At 38.8% G+C, this 13,541-nt stretch overlaps 1 protein-coding gene across 4 annotated transcripts in view; it reads right to left on the bottom strand.

The window, feature by feature from the left end:
- MSRB3 (methionine sulfoxide reductase B3) overlaps positions 1-13,541 on the bottom strand; it is an 82,757-nt gene that overhangs the window by 44,387 nt on the left and 24,829 nt on the right. For 2 of the 4 annotated variants that reach the window (XM_040062187.2, XM_040062186.2), the window contains exons 3-5: positions 12,965-13,036; positions 3,550-3,658; positions 1,690-1,767 (exon numbers count right to left, since the gene is read on the bottom strand). In XM_040062187.2, coding sequence (XP_039918121.1) covers positions 1,690-1,767; positions 3,550-3,658; positions 12,965-13,036 — 259 coding nt within the window. The remainder of the gene's footprint in view (positions 1-1,689; positions 1,768-3,549; positions 3,659-12,964; positions 13,037-13,541) is intronic. The other 2 variants (XM_058420321.1, XM_040062188.2) reach the window with 1 other exon arrangement.

The following is a 13,541-nucleotide window of genomic DNA, read 5'->3' as shown; positions in this document are numbered from 1 at the left end:
GGCTGAATAAGATGTAGGCCAGAGGTAGCAAGAGCTCACAAGGTGACACAAATACTTTGGGGAGATTAAGGCCTGTCTAATCTTGGGACACAATAGGTCAGGTGTTTTCTTCAGGTGCCCACTGGCCTGGGAGTTATTAAAATTAAAAAATAACTTCCCTCTTTCCCCTCTCTCCTCCCATAAAATTCACAGCAGTCTCAAAGAGAGTCTGAAAACAGAGACGTTTCCATATAGCTCACTTTTCACTTTACGAAAAGAAATCCAACTCATTAACTCAGCCTATGCCAGAGCATATTGTGCACTTGAGATAATCACAGATAAGTCTCTTACTGCAGATTTTTTCCCATTGTAAAACTATTTTGAAGGCAACTGGAAACTAGTCCACATTCATTTATGTATACTACTGCTGTGGTTTGGACACAGCAAAAAAACTCCTACACTTTCTCCATCACATGATAGAAAGGATGCCAGTCTTGAAGGTAGAAGGTGAAATCCTGACTCCATTGTATTAATTTGCTAAATATGGATTTGCTTCAACAGAGCCAGGATCTCCCCCCAAAAAAGATTTAGCTATAGTAAGTAGTGGAATGTCTAAGTAGCAGAGTAGAAAAACAGGTTATGGAGATTCTGAATCCCCACCTTGCACCCTTAAGCCAAGGACCATGACATGAGACTACTCTCTTGACTATGTCTGCCACCAGCAGATTTTCAAACCAAATGATTCACATTATTACCTGTTTCTGCAGGTAATCCTTCTAACAGAGGAATCAAACATTACAGACATGAGGTGCTTCTTTCATTTTACAGTCTCTTGTGGACAACTACCACTACCACATCTGGTGATTCTAGAGCTACATCAATTGTATTTTCCTTTTACCTATTACTGGCATAGTGTTCTATACTATAAGTACTATCATGACCATCCTGCCTCATGCTCTTGTAAAGGTACCTCTTCAAGTGAGAGGGACTGAGTTAGGGGGAACTGAGGGGAGAAAAAAAAGAAAAAAATTAAATTCTTCATCAGAATGAACACAAGCCACCAGAAATAAGAAAAAGCACATAAACAACAACTGTTCAGAATAATGCAGTGATCAAGGGAATTCAATCAGCACTGCTTCTAGCATCAAATTAAGGGCCACAATTCCCACAGTACTTCTAAAGAGTATTTTTAAACCAGCTCTCCATGTGTGCTAATTGGGATGAATAGAAATTCAGTAAGTAATGCAATTTACCTTGGTTTTGTTTTCCTAACTGCCTGAATTCTAAAAAAGTGTCTATCCGTCATCAGCTAAAATGCTCTATGTAAAAATCAGCATCATATCTCTCAAAGCTGCCTGTAAGTAAATCTAACAGTCAAACCTCAGTATCTGTTGACACAGTGAAAGAATGTTAGAATTCCTTGGCATAGCTGCATACAGAAAAAAAAATTAAATTACAATTTTTTTTTCCTATCATATTTCCTTTTTTACTTGAATTTTATCTTCCTATCTTATTTATCTTAATTTTTAATATTTACTATAAGACTAATTTTACTACAGCATTATTTACATTGCTTCTGTTGTATCCCTTAAAAGGCTGAATGACTTCACCATTCTGTGATTCTATGAAATTACTTCATACAATTATATATGAAATATATACAAGATAAACCTGAGACAGAAATCTCAAAACAATATTTAGCATACTCACTTGAATAAAGGAGTTCCACAAACAACACATTTGTATATTCCTTGAGCTTTATGGTGTGTGTACTCCCCCTCAAAGGCACTGGGAAAACAACAACACTACATTTTAAAATTAAATAAAGGAATTTGGGGTTTTCTTAATTATTAAAATAGCTGAGTCTTTAGAAAACTGTTATAGAAGGTCTCTCAATTGGCAGTTTTTTTATATTAAAGGTAGCAAATAAAGCAGGCGCAGGAAAAGGGGAATGTCCTTATTAGTGTGCCTTGGATGTTATGCATACTGCAAAAGGAAGCAAATTTTCCCACAGGCCAAAGGCTGGAACAACAGCAAAAACAAAAAGGAGTAAAACAGGAGTCATCCCCATCTGGCAAGTGAAACGTGGATTGTTTGGCACATAGCTCAACCTGCTGCACCTCACTGTGTCCACGTCTGGGCCATGTGCAGGGCCCGGCGGCTGCAGTGGAGCGAGGTGTGAGGCCGCCCGTGCGCTGCAGAACCGTGCCACTGGATCAGGCCAACACCGGCTGCCCTGGCGGCAGAGACATTGTAGCTGAAAATGAAATAATTGGTCCAGGATTTCAAGCTGTGCGCACCTTATATTTTCAGCTGAAAAGCAATATTCCAGCTTTAAGGGAATATTTTTCTAAGTTAACAATCTAAAAGGCTAGGAGGTCATTCACCTAATACGAATCAGCTGCGCTAGCCCAACAAAAAGCCTATGTGCTCAGCAGCTTGTTTTTATTATCCTTTCACCCTTTTTATGAGGTCCAATTTTTTTTATAAACAGGATTTTTAAGAATGACCTAATCTCCGATTGTTTGTGTGCATTAAATCACGTTGTTGGTCTCGTACACAAGAGTGTGGAGGCCTGGGGGGAAGGCAAGACAGGCCTCCCAGCAAAGGCCACCGTCCCCGTGCCCCACCAGGGCTGTGGCAGGACGGAGAGGGCTGGGGCGGAGAGGGGGACTGTCCCCACCAGCCTCCCTGTTACATTCAGCCACCAAATTCAGCCCTGTCAGGAGGAGGTTTGCCAGGATCCCCACGTGCAGCAGGGAGCCCTTTCAGCTCATGAATGAAAACAAGCAGTTACATCATTAGTAAGCTTAGAGCAGAGGTAAAGCCACGGCCTTATGCCAAGCTCAGTGGTATAAATTAGACAACAAAAAATGGCTGGGCCTTGGCAAGTTACCTTTGGCTGGAATCAGCTGAGAGAGAGACTTTATTCACTAAAAACAATCTTGGAAGCCAGACCTTTTTTTTCCCTCCAGGACCTGAGGCTGGGTTCCAGCAACTAAAGCCATGTGAGGGCAGTTATTGAAAATTTTTGACATTCCAACCACAAATGAGCCAATAAATACCTTCTCCACATGTGCTTCAAAAAGAAATTGGAGTGTGGTGGAAAAGAACTAAATTATGCTACCTTCTTTCTGCAGCCAAAATGTCTATACTTACAATGGCCACCTTCAAAATTCCAGCCTCCTGGCACAGGGCCATTTCCCTCGTGGTTCTGCTTACTGCGTTGTCTTCCAAAAAAAGTGTACCTAAACCACTATTACTTCCACGCATTTGTAGTAAACTAAAAACAGACTCTAAATATGAGCCTGGTGACTTTATAAGACATGCAGTGTTCATTAAAAGAAAAAGTCACACAAGACCCTTGGCCCTGGCCTCCCTGTTGCAGATGCTTGTCTTTGCAGTAGTGTTAATTTGGAGGGGTTAGTAAACAAGTACAGAAATCCTGGAACTCAAAAAAAAGCAACCAACAAAACTTCGTAGGGAAGGTGAGGAAACAGCAGTAAGAGGAGGGGTGGAAAAGAAAGATGCCTGTGTTTTTAGATCTGAGTTTCCTTCATCCTGCCTTACCTTTCAGTCCCCTTCTCCTGAGTGACATGGTACTGCAGGGGTGTCAGCCGCTTCCTCAGCTCCTCCTGGGAAAAGACCACCTTACAGTCCTTTTTATCCCTACATGACCCTGCAAAAGGAGAGGATATGGAAGAAAGAGCCTTTTTAGCTTAAATCCTGAATAATTGCTTTGGCAGACAGCCACAGTATAGCTTCTGCATTCACTTGTCAATGACCAGACTGGTCCCCAATGCACAAATAATGGCTCAGCTGAAATGCAGCTGATTATTTCTTCAAATATAAGTATAGAAAAGAATTTTTATAGAGAGCCAGGTGATTCCACTGGAGCAGTGACAACGTGCTGTAGCCAAAGCCCTTTGGTGTGTTATACACTAAATTGTTGCGCACACAATCACTCACAAGAAAGTACCATTTTTCAACCATTAAAAAATATCTGCAAAAATCTCAACTACAGCTGAAACATTCTTTACAAGACATCTATATTGGAGACTTACGGTAATGGGCATATGATGTTTAGCCACAGTATCTGGGAATTTCAGTAGTACCCTTTAAAGTACCTGAAAAACAATTCTAACCCTCAGAATTACAGGTTGATTTAACATCTAGTTGCATCCCTATCCTTTTAACAGTAGCCTTTTTCTATTTTCACTGTTGAAACACTAGGAGTCCTAAGGAGTAAGTAATTTCTGTATGCACTAAGCTGTACAAGGTTCAACAATAAACTTGTAAAATTTGTTGCAAAGGAGAGTTGCTGTTGAAATTACCCTCCTCTGAAAATCTAATCTTAACACTTGGCTCAGTTCACACAGAAAATCTAAGGATTACATAAGAATTACTGTAGAAAATTGACATTTGTATAGTGCAAAAATTCACAATGGGAAAGCAAAAAACAGCAATAAGGTTACTTTTGGGAATGAAAATTCCCAAAGTAGTAACATAAATTGCAAAATATTCAGGTAACTTTGATAATCATTGGCAAAAATTAGCTGACAAAATACAGCAAAAAGCACTCTAATTCTGACAGTAATTAAAATATGGTACAATAAGAAATAAACACTCCCGACAAAAATATTTTTTGCTAGTAATGTATATACACTCATAAAAAGACCAATTGTGTTCCCAAAGTAGAGGCAACAGAGCTACCCATCTGTATGTCATTTAGTACAGGAGAGGCAATGGCAGGTTTAAATTACATGGTATTGGATTGCAATTTCCTAACATTGGATGCTTTTCTGCTTTTTTACCTTGAGTCATTACTAAGGAGCGTTCATAAAAAGTAGCTTAGAGCACAGATGCTTGCAAATCATTTAAGAAAAGATGTTTCTTTCTTCCTCCCCCTCTTCTTTTCTCAATTTTTTAATGTGTGGGAGTGAGTGAATAGGGGAGAGAGAAAAAGAATAATGCTGTTGGTCACTACCGACTAACCCTAGGAAGTATTTTGAGGAAGAAAAAAGTAAAATTGAAAACATCTGATTGAAGTAAATAGTGCAAACATAAAAGCTTTACTAGTGAAAGAAAAGTATTGAAAAGCGACTTTATTTCATAGATTAGAAATTACTTTTCATCTAAACATTCTTAAAAACAGATTGTTTTCCACTCTGACCCATCTCATTAGCTGTGCTGCAGAGCCTTCATTTTAATGGCAAGCTTTGAAAGAGCACTGCTGTATGCCTTTGTTAGCTTCAATCTTATTTGGGAGAGGGATAAAGATTTCATTCCAGGTCTCTTTGTTTGTCTTTCAAGAAACCACTAAAGCAGTATTCACACAAATTTTGCAGGAATGTGCCCTGTGCCATAGCTTACAAATTATTTGGTTTTGGTGCACTAAAAGGTCACCTTCCAAATTAGCAAAATTTTCCTACATCCTGGCTTTTCAACCTTAAATGTAAATATTGTTTCCTAACTGTAAGTGAGGTTTGTTCTTTATAACATTTGGTTGCTTATTTAAAGATGTCAAACTTTGGAGGTTTTTATTCTCCAAAAGTGCAGGACTCTAGGACTAATAAGTCATTCAAAGTATAGCTAACAGAGAAAGGAAGCATATGCATTATATAAATAGCTATTGTTATCTTGCATTATGCAGCTCAGAAAGAAACTATTTGAGAGACAGTCTTTTCTCTACAATTTCAGTTTTAAAAAGTAATCTAGAGAACAACGAAGAATCTTACAAACCAATATCTCTTCATTTTTTAAAGTATCTACCCATAATTAAAAAAATAAATTTTATTTGCTACTTAACTGCTGCTGCAAAAAAGGCAAACTAAGCATAACTTCACTTTGAAAAAAATAAGAAATACTGAGTGTTTAAAAAAATGGTCAGTATCCCCCCTTTACTTTCCTTAAATAATTTTTCATCTCTTTTACAAATATAATGCTCTCCAATCTATAGGTTCACTGTATGCATAAGAAAATTTCTAGATGCCATATGATCCGCAACAATGATCAGAAGTAGGAAGCATGTTAAAAGAAGATCATTTGCATGCCTTGTTTTAATAATTAACCTTATATTTTACAATAGAATTATTTATGTCTGCAGGGCAATTTTGCCAAACTGCACTGGGATAAAATTGCAACTGACCCCAATAAAGAATTCTACAAGTTTGTAATTTGAGCATTGTAACAAAAAGTTGCACTATAAATTAAAAAGGAAATCTCTTACTCCTCAGCATTCAAGAATGGTCCTATTCAATTAATTGTACTTATTTAATTGCTGGCCAAAAACAGATAGCTCAGTAAAAGGATCACACTATTTCCCTATTGTCATAGAGGCAAGGAGGTAAAGCAAGATTCATCCCTGACCGCAGAGTACATGAGGGTATGTTACCTGAAACAGGGATAGACTACAAGCTTCTATAAAAATGCAATGAATCCTAGAAACTACTGGATGAGATTCTAGGAATACATTCCTTCAGTTAGGAAAAAAATTACATTCATGAGGGACAAAAGTGCCAAATTTGCGGTGAAAGAATGCCTGCTTCTGGTTTTGCAACTGCTCCTTTATGACACAAGATGACTGTTACATTCAAGCCAACTGTGTATCTTGGGAGGGGACAACATAAAGCTACACAAAGATACACCCAATATGAGAAAAACTGCCACTAGTAATGGAGCTGTTATCGAGCTCATTATTAAACCAGAGAATAAACGGGCAGGCTGACCACCTTCTTCTGTTTGGTTCTCCATAGATGGGATGAGGTTTGGGCTGTGGAAAGGGTCCGTACAGGCAACGAAATGCTACAGCAGCTCAGCCGTAAAGGCAGGCTCACAGTTCACTGGCAAATCATACAGTTTGAGGCAAACAAGGGAAAAGGTCATCAGTTCTACAAACAGCATTATATCAATGTGGTTACTGATTAAGTGTGAGGCTAAATTCAATGCATTATGAGAATCAGAGAGCCTATATTAGCACTCTTGTTCTTTGGAGGTGGTGTTATCAGCAATGACTTTTAGAAAAGCCCAAGACAGCTATATTCTGAACTCCAGTTAGATGCAGCTGTTAAGAGGTGAACACTGGCCTGCAAAGGCAGACAAAATCCACTTTACATTCCACTGCAGGATCGAAGGCCAGATTAAATCTCTCTAATCAGCACCCCATGGTGCCTTTTTTGGAGCTGGCACTCCTACGAAGAGCAGCGTACAGGCAGCTGTCACCAACAGGCACTTGCCTTCAACCCTCTGGCAACAGCTACAGCAGTGCTAAAGGCACTTAAAATCTTGGAGCGGGATGGTAGTCTTTGTGAGGAAAACACATGCATTTTAATGCATTTTAATGCATTAAAAAAAAAAAAAAAGAAAAAAAAAAGAAAAAAAAAAGAAAAAAAAGAAATTAAGAAAGAAAAACGTATGGTGAAACAAACATCAACAGAAACCCTTCTTGGAGCCTTCACAGTATTCTTGTGTTTAGGAATGTTTCTTTTCTGAAAAGCAAGGCAGTGCATGCTTCCATTTACTATTCACTTGCAGACTGGGCATTTCAGAGTTCAGCTCTGAAGTCAGCTGTACAAATTAAGTGCACAGAAAGTATTTTCTGGGTGTTGACCTGACAATGAAGACATTAAGCATCTCACCTCACATATAAGTTCCAATTGACCTTTTCAAACCTCTGGTTCATAACACTCCTTCCCTATAAGCAATCACAAGAAAACCAGCAACAAGATATGTTCAGACAGACAGACACAAGTTAGCAGACCATTACTCCTCACCACTCAGCCCCTCACCTGTTCTAACATACCAGGGAGTGGTGATTAGTGTCTGACATGCCCTGAAATATGGTGGCATTTTGCCTGATAGCTTTCCGATAGCCAACAGTCTTTTGAACTATTCTAACAGTTTTCTCTTATGTTTTGTGGTTTCGTATCACTAAAATTAACTCAATATTTCAACTGCATGGAAGACACAACATACATTTTCCCTCTTCTACCTATGTTTATATTCCACTAGCATTAATGGACATTACAGTCATCCACTGAGCATATACCACTTAGACTTCCTGAACAAAATACAGCAAGATCAAATGTTCCAGCAGAGCACAGCCATTTAATAAATCGGGCCTCTAGTTTTAATATAACCAAGCAGTTTTTTAGTGGCTTCCCAGTACATTCTATTTTTCATATCCCACCCCAATCCTGCAATGTGACCTGTGTAGGCAGACCATTGAGAATATGCAAAGCTACTTAAGGGTCTGTGAATGTACATCAGATTACAGGATTTGGCTCTAAGTATACATCTCTCTGCTTCCCAAAATCTGTCCCTTCATGAATAAGTCAGACCTTGGTAGACTGATGGTAAATTACCTCAAACTGACATTAAGAGAAATTCCACAAAGTTAAAAAATATTTGCATACATTTCTTTTAATAAATATCCTTACATATGCTATTGCTAACACTTAGTATTATTAAAAGTGGAATCTCCCATTTCTTATTATTTCAGATTTCATTTACACAGTTTATGCCTCTTGTTGCCAGTTTTGCCTCATTGTCTTATTAAGAAAAGGCAAACTCACAACTCTCTCGCACATATTTTAATTTCTCTTTAATTTGTTCTCTGCATCCTCTAGTCTTCAGCATTGGGAGGAGAATGCTGCAGGATTTTCTCACTGTAAAGAAGCCAGAAATTGCTATCTAGTTTAAAAAAGAACAACTCTTGAGAATGGTTACATTGCAAACTGTTCTACTGGCTTTTATTTGGAAAACAAAGTTTATTAAAACCTGTATTTGACATGATAGTTCTTTTTATAATTCCCTCATGGGCCATTTCAAATTACCTTAGCCTGCTGGTAACTGGGATAGATGATGCAAAAGAAACCAAAACTTCAGTTTCAGAGCTCCCTCTGAAATGTTGTGAGGTCAGGGTTAAGTAAAATTCAAACTCCATTATTAAAAAAAAACCCTGTAAATATTTTACACATTGAAAAATAGATCTGTGGTTCCTTGGCTTTCTTGCCGTAGGTAGCTAACTCCCACCTGCTGTTGAAATACCATTTGCAGTTTCGTGCAAGCATTAGGAATAGTAGAGCAAAGACCATTTCACCTATATTGTGCGTTGAAAATCCAAAAGCCAGGTACCAGGGCAGCAGTTTGAATTTTGGGTCAAATTCCAGGTTCTATCTTAAAAGAACGCCACCCAAAAACTAACCATCTTTAAAAAAAAGTATTTACTTAATACCCAGGAGGGTCAGATGGCCACAAGGAAAGGGTAAGTCCTTTCTCTGCAAATTTGCAAATTTCTCATACAATCAAGAGCTGTCACATTTATTTTTTTCCACCTGGACATCAGCACAGCTCTTGTTTAATACAAACACATATATTTCGAATCACCATCAGAAATGTCCCATGTAAGACAGCAAATTTCTCAAAACAGTAACCCCAAACTGCCAGCTAATGCATCTCTATGCCCTTGTTTTCTCTCCACAGAAAGTGGTACTGGGACGCAGCAGGCTCATATAGGCAGCATCTGCTGTTTCCACAGGTCTGCAAGCCTGCTTGCAGCAAGTTACACAGCTAAGGCAGCCATGCAAGCCAAAGAGATGTTCCCTGGAAAAGAAATCTGTCTCTCCTCCCTGTGAATGTAAAAAACATTTAACAAAAGACTGAAGTGTTTTGCGTAATGGGAAAGGGGGAAAGAAAAATCAGTTGCTTTTGTCCTCTCCAGGCATGTCTACTTTACTTCCATATCTGACAACAATGAAATAAATCTTACTACTAGACACAATCTGGGTCTCACAACCTTTCCAAATTATAAGGACTGAGAGGAGTCCACCACCACCCTGCTCTAGCTGGTGGAGATGAAGGCAGCTTCCTCTGGAGCTTTTTGAGCTGTCATCTTCACTAGTATTGCTGCAACAACAGCATGCGGCGGCTCAGCAGAGGTCGGTGAATAGAAGAACCTTCAATTAAGTGGAGCAAAAGCTCATTATGTTATAAACTGCCACATTTGTTATCGTTTCTGCTGAGATGGCCAAAGACAGAATGCACAGGGCAGCTGACCTATTTGCCTTACTCTTGGATGCAAATCAGGCAAGACAAGATCAAGATCTATTGGTAGAGCAGTCAAGGGGGAAATATTTATAATGATGGATTTCTCTTCCTCTCCTCCCTAACAGATAAAGAGACTTTTGTTTTGCTGATGTTATCCTAGCACCTCTCACAGTCACTACATTTGTTTAAATTAAAAACAAGAAAGACAGAGACACTGAGCACTGTTTATCTGGTCAGTAGATTTCTGACAGAATCCATAAAAGGGTGCCCAACATATTGAAAAGCATTTCATTAACAGTGGGATTAAGATGAATTTAGTCAGAGTGCTTTATGCTACCTTTTGCGTTTAAAGCATTTCAGTAAGTCATCAAAATAAGTTTATTTACACAGCTTTAATAAAGGTTTAACCCTGCAGCAGAAACAATTAAAAAGTCAGCATTTTCCAGCAGTGGTGTGTAGCTTATTTTGGCATTCAGGCTGTTGCTAAATCCTCCGGCTGCTTCCTCCACAATAGTGATGTGTGGCCTGTGAAATGAGCGCTGGATTTCAAGACTCAAGGTGCCTCAATCTGTACTTGGGATGGGGGTGGAGGAAAGGAGAGGGCTGGGGGAAGGTCTTTCCTCTCCTCCAATTCTCTGTAACAGCTCAGATCTAACTCCCTGCAAAACTTGGTCTGTCTCCAGCTGGGGAGCATAAGGAGCGCTTTTGCAAAAGTGCCGCGTGCTCTGTGGCCTTTCATCCCACTTCTCCAAGCACTGAGGGACATATCCAGTGTGAAGACAGGAACTGCTGGGACACTCTGCTCCACTTCATGCTCTGCTATGACCACCACAGAAAACACTGTAATCCCGTCCTCTCAGTCTGCTTCAGGACTAAAGGTAGAGGAACAGTCAAAAAGGTTTGTAACTGCCAGCTTCATTCCCTAATGGGCCTTCTGGAACTCCTTACGTTTTGTTAAAATTCAGCCATGCCTTGTGGATCAAGAAGATGGGGTCAAGTCCTGTAAAAGGACTTTAAGAGGATTCAGTCAAACCTTTCCTTCTCTGCCCTCCTCAGGACTCCCTGACCTGGGCCAGAGTATTGATACCCACAGTGCACAAAGCTGCCAGTACCAGACCTGGGCTGCCAGCACCTCCTGTCCCACAAGAACCACTTCTCCAGATAGAGCAGAGGGCACCTTTGTACCTTAGCCATGCATCCCCTCCCAACACAGCTTCTATTGAAGGGAATCACAAACTGAGATACATATTTAACTTGTAACTAAGAACAAATTCCCCTTCTTAGCATTCTCTGGGACACAACTCGGTTCTACTCATTTACCCCCAGATCATGATCTGTGTTGTAGCAACCTATGGTGAAGGTAGCAGATAAGTTATGGTAATGTTTGAGCCTCTAGTGCCTGACTCCAAGCCGACACTCTAGACCCATTTAAGGTTCCATCAAATTCCAAGTTCATACATTCCCTCAGTGATCATCTCCTCCATTGTTTCCCAACATGCTCTTGCTGACTTATGGGCTCACATTCGATTAGTGCACATTTTCTTGCATGTACTCCCTCAGCTTAGCAATAGAGAAAATATCCTTCCTTTCTGTTTGCTGTCATCTCTCCATTACATCATATTCTTCTCTGAAACCTTCGTCACATACTCCTCAAAGAAAAGGCAAAGCCATGAGTTGCTTTTAATTGAAGGGAAAAAAGTGAAGGCAGTCCTTAAAGGACTTCTTAGTCCTCCTGTTAGACACTCCAATAACTAAAAAAAGTAACATTTCATGAGAAACTTTAAAACCCAGAAACACCCTGCTGAAAATTCATCTTTTCCATACCCTACTAAGCAGAAAATACAGTAAGCCTGAGCTGTAGAAGGCTCAGGAATGGAACACAGGAAATTTATGAACTCCCAGAATTAAAATATTCCTGCAAGAAGGGTGGAAATGGTTTGTGGTGGATCCTTTATTGGAGCAGGAAGGGAATGAAAACAACCTTAAAATATCCATCAGGGAACACATTAAGGGACGGTCTTTGTGCACAGTCTGGGAGCATGAGAAATGTCTCATCATCCCAGTGCTCCTCAGTGCAAAATCACTGCGGAGCTTCCACCCAGGTGGGGCAGGGGCGAGCAGCATCTGTCTCCTGATCAGATGAGGGAGAGTACAAAACTCCACCAGCACAAAGATTTTAAAAGAGTGAAAAAACAGTACAAACTCTAGGGAACTTAACAGAAAGCATTTAGTCTTTTTTATGATCCCACATTTGGCAAGTATCAGGCACTCTTAAGAGTATTACACCCAAAGAGATACCTACTAATAAATTTCATCTTAAAATGCGTTAAGTAAGGCATTCTAGATGGAATATTATTGTACAAAGGAAACATTTGTAAATACAGTACAACATCAAATATAGTCCCATTAAGACAGCTATATGTAATTTTTAAAACTCATTTTAAAGCCATTCCAAAAATATGATGTTGTGCGCTATTATGATAATACAGTGTTCTACTATCATATGACTAAAAGGCAAACATAGACATTTATATAATAATGACACATGAATGGTTTCACATGCTATTTGCTATTGTGATCACATAGTGCATATTTTCCACTCTTTAAAGAGTCTTCCTCATAACTGCTGGGAGGCAGTAAATCAGGTATTTGTAAAACTTCTTTTTATTTTAAAAATCAGTTTTTCATCCAAATTGATATTTGCTTTTCTTTTTTTTCTTTTTTAATTTAGCTGGATACAAATGAGTCTTAATTTTTTGCCCCCCAGCCAGTTCTGAGGAACAAGTACATTCATCTGAGACCTTGTATGGCATACTTAAACCCAGAGCAAATTTTTATGTTCAAGATATAAATTCCAGAAAATATGAATTTACAATGAAAACATTGACAGGCATTTAACCATAGCTGTGTGGATGGTTTATGACAATATCAGTCTTACTTTTATTTTCTTTTGGACCATGTGAACAGACATCTGTAGTAGTACATCCCTGGTGACACACATTACGGAAAACTATGAGGAAGTTATAACATACGTTATAGAAATTATATCTCTGAACATAGAAACAGACACTATGAAATGCTTAGTCATACTCAAGTCACACAAAATTAGACAGCAACTACCACACTTTGGACCCACAAGACTAAGGTTTACTCGATTTTTGATTGTTAAAGCCATATCTCACAAACAGTATGCACGCAGATATTTCATTGACATGAGCAGTTTGAGAATTCAGAGAAACAAATGCATACAAATAATTCATGCATGCAAATGTTCTCACGATCTGCTCCTAAAAGTAATTCTTTATGTTGACACATTACAGCTAAAAATCCAATTTTGAGACCCAATAATGATATTATATTAAAACTTAGAATTAACATTAAGATTTAATAAAATAATGAGAAACCATACTGTAGACATTTACTTAATAAAGACTTACACCATATGCCCAACACCATATGCACAACTTCATACAGATGCATTGTAGTTTAATGCTAGAAAAGTATGGTTTCCTACT

The sequence above is a fragment of the Hirundo rustica genome, chromosome 4 (assembly GCF_015227805.2).
Source record: "Hirundo rustica isolate bHirRus1 chromosome 4, bHirRus1.pri.v3, whole genome shotgun sequence".
NCBI lineage: Eukaryota > Metazoa > Chordata > Aves > Passeriformes > Hirundinidae > Hirundo > Hirundo rustica.
This window is presented reverse-complemented; position numbering and strand designations above follow the sequence as displayed.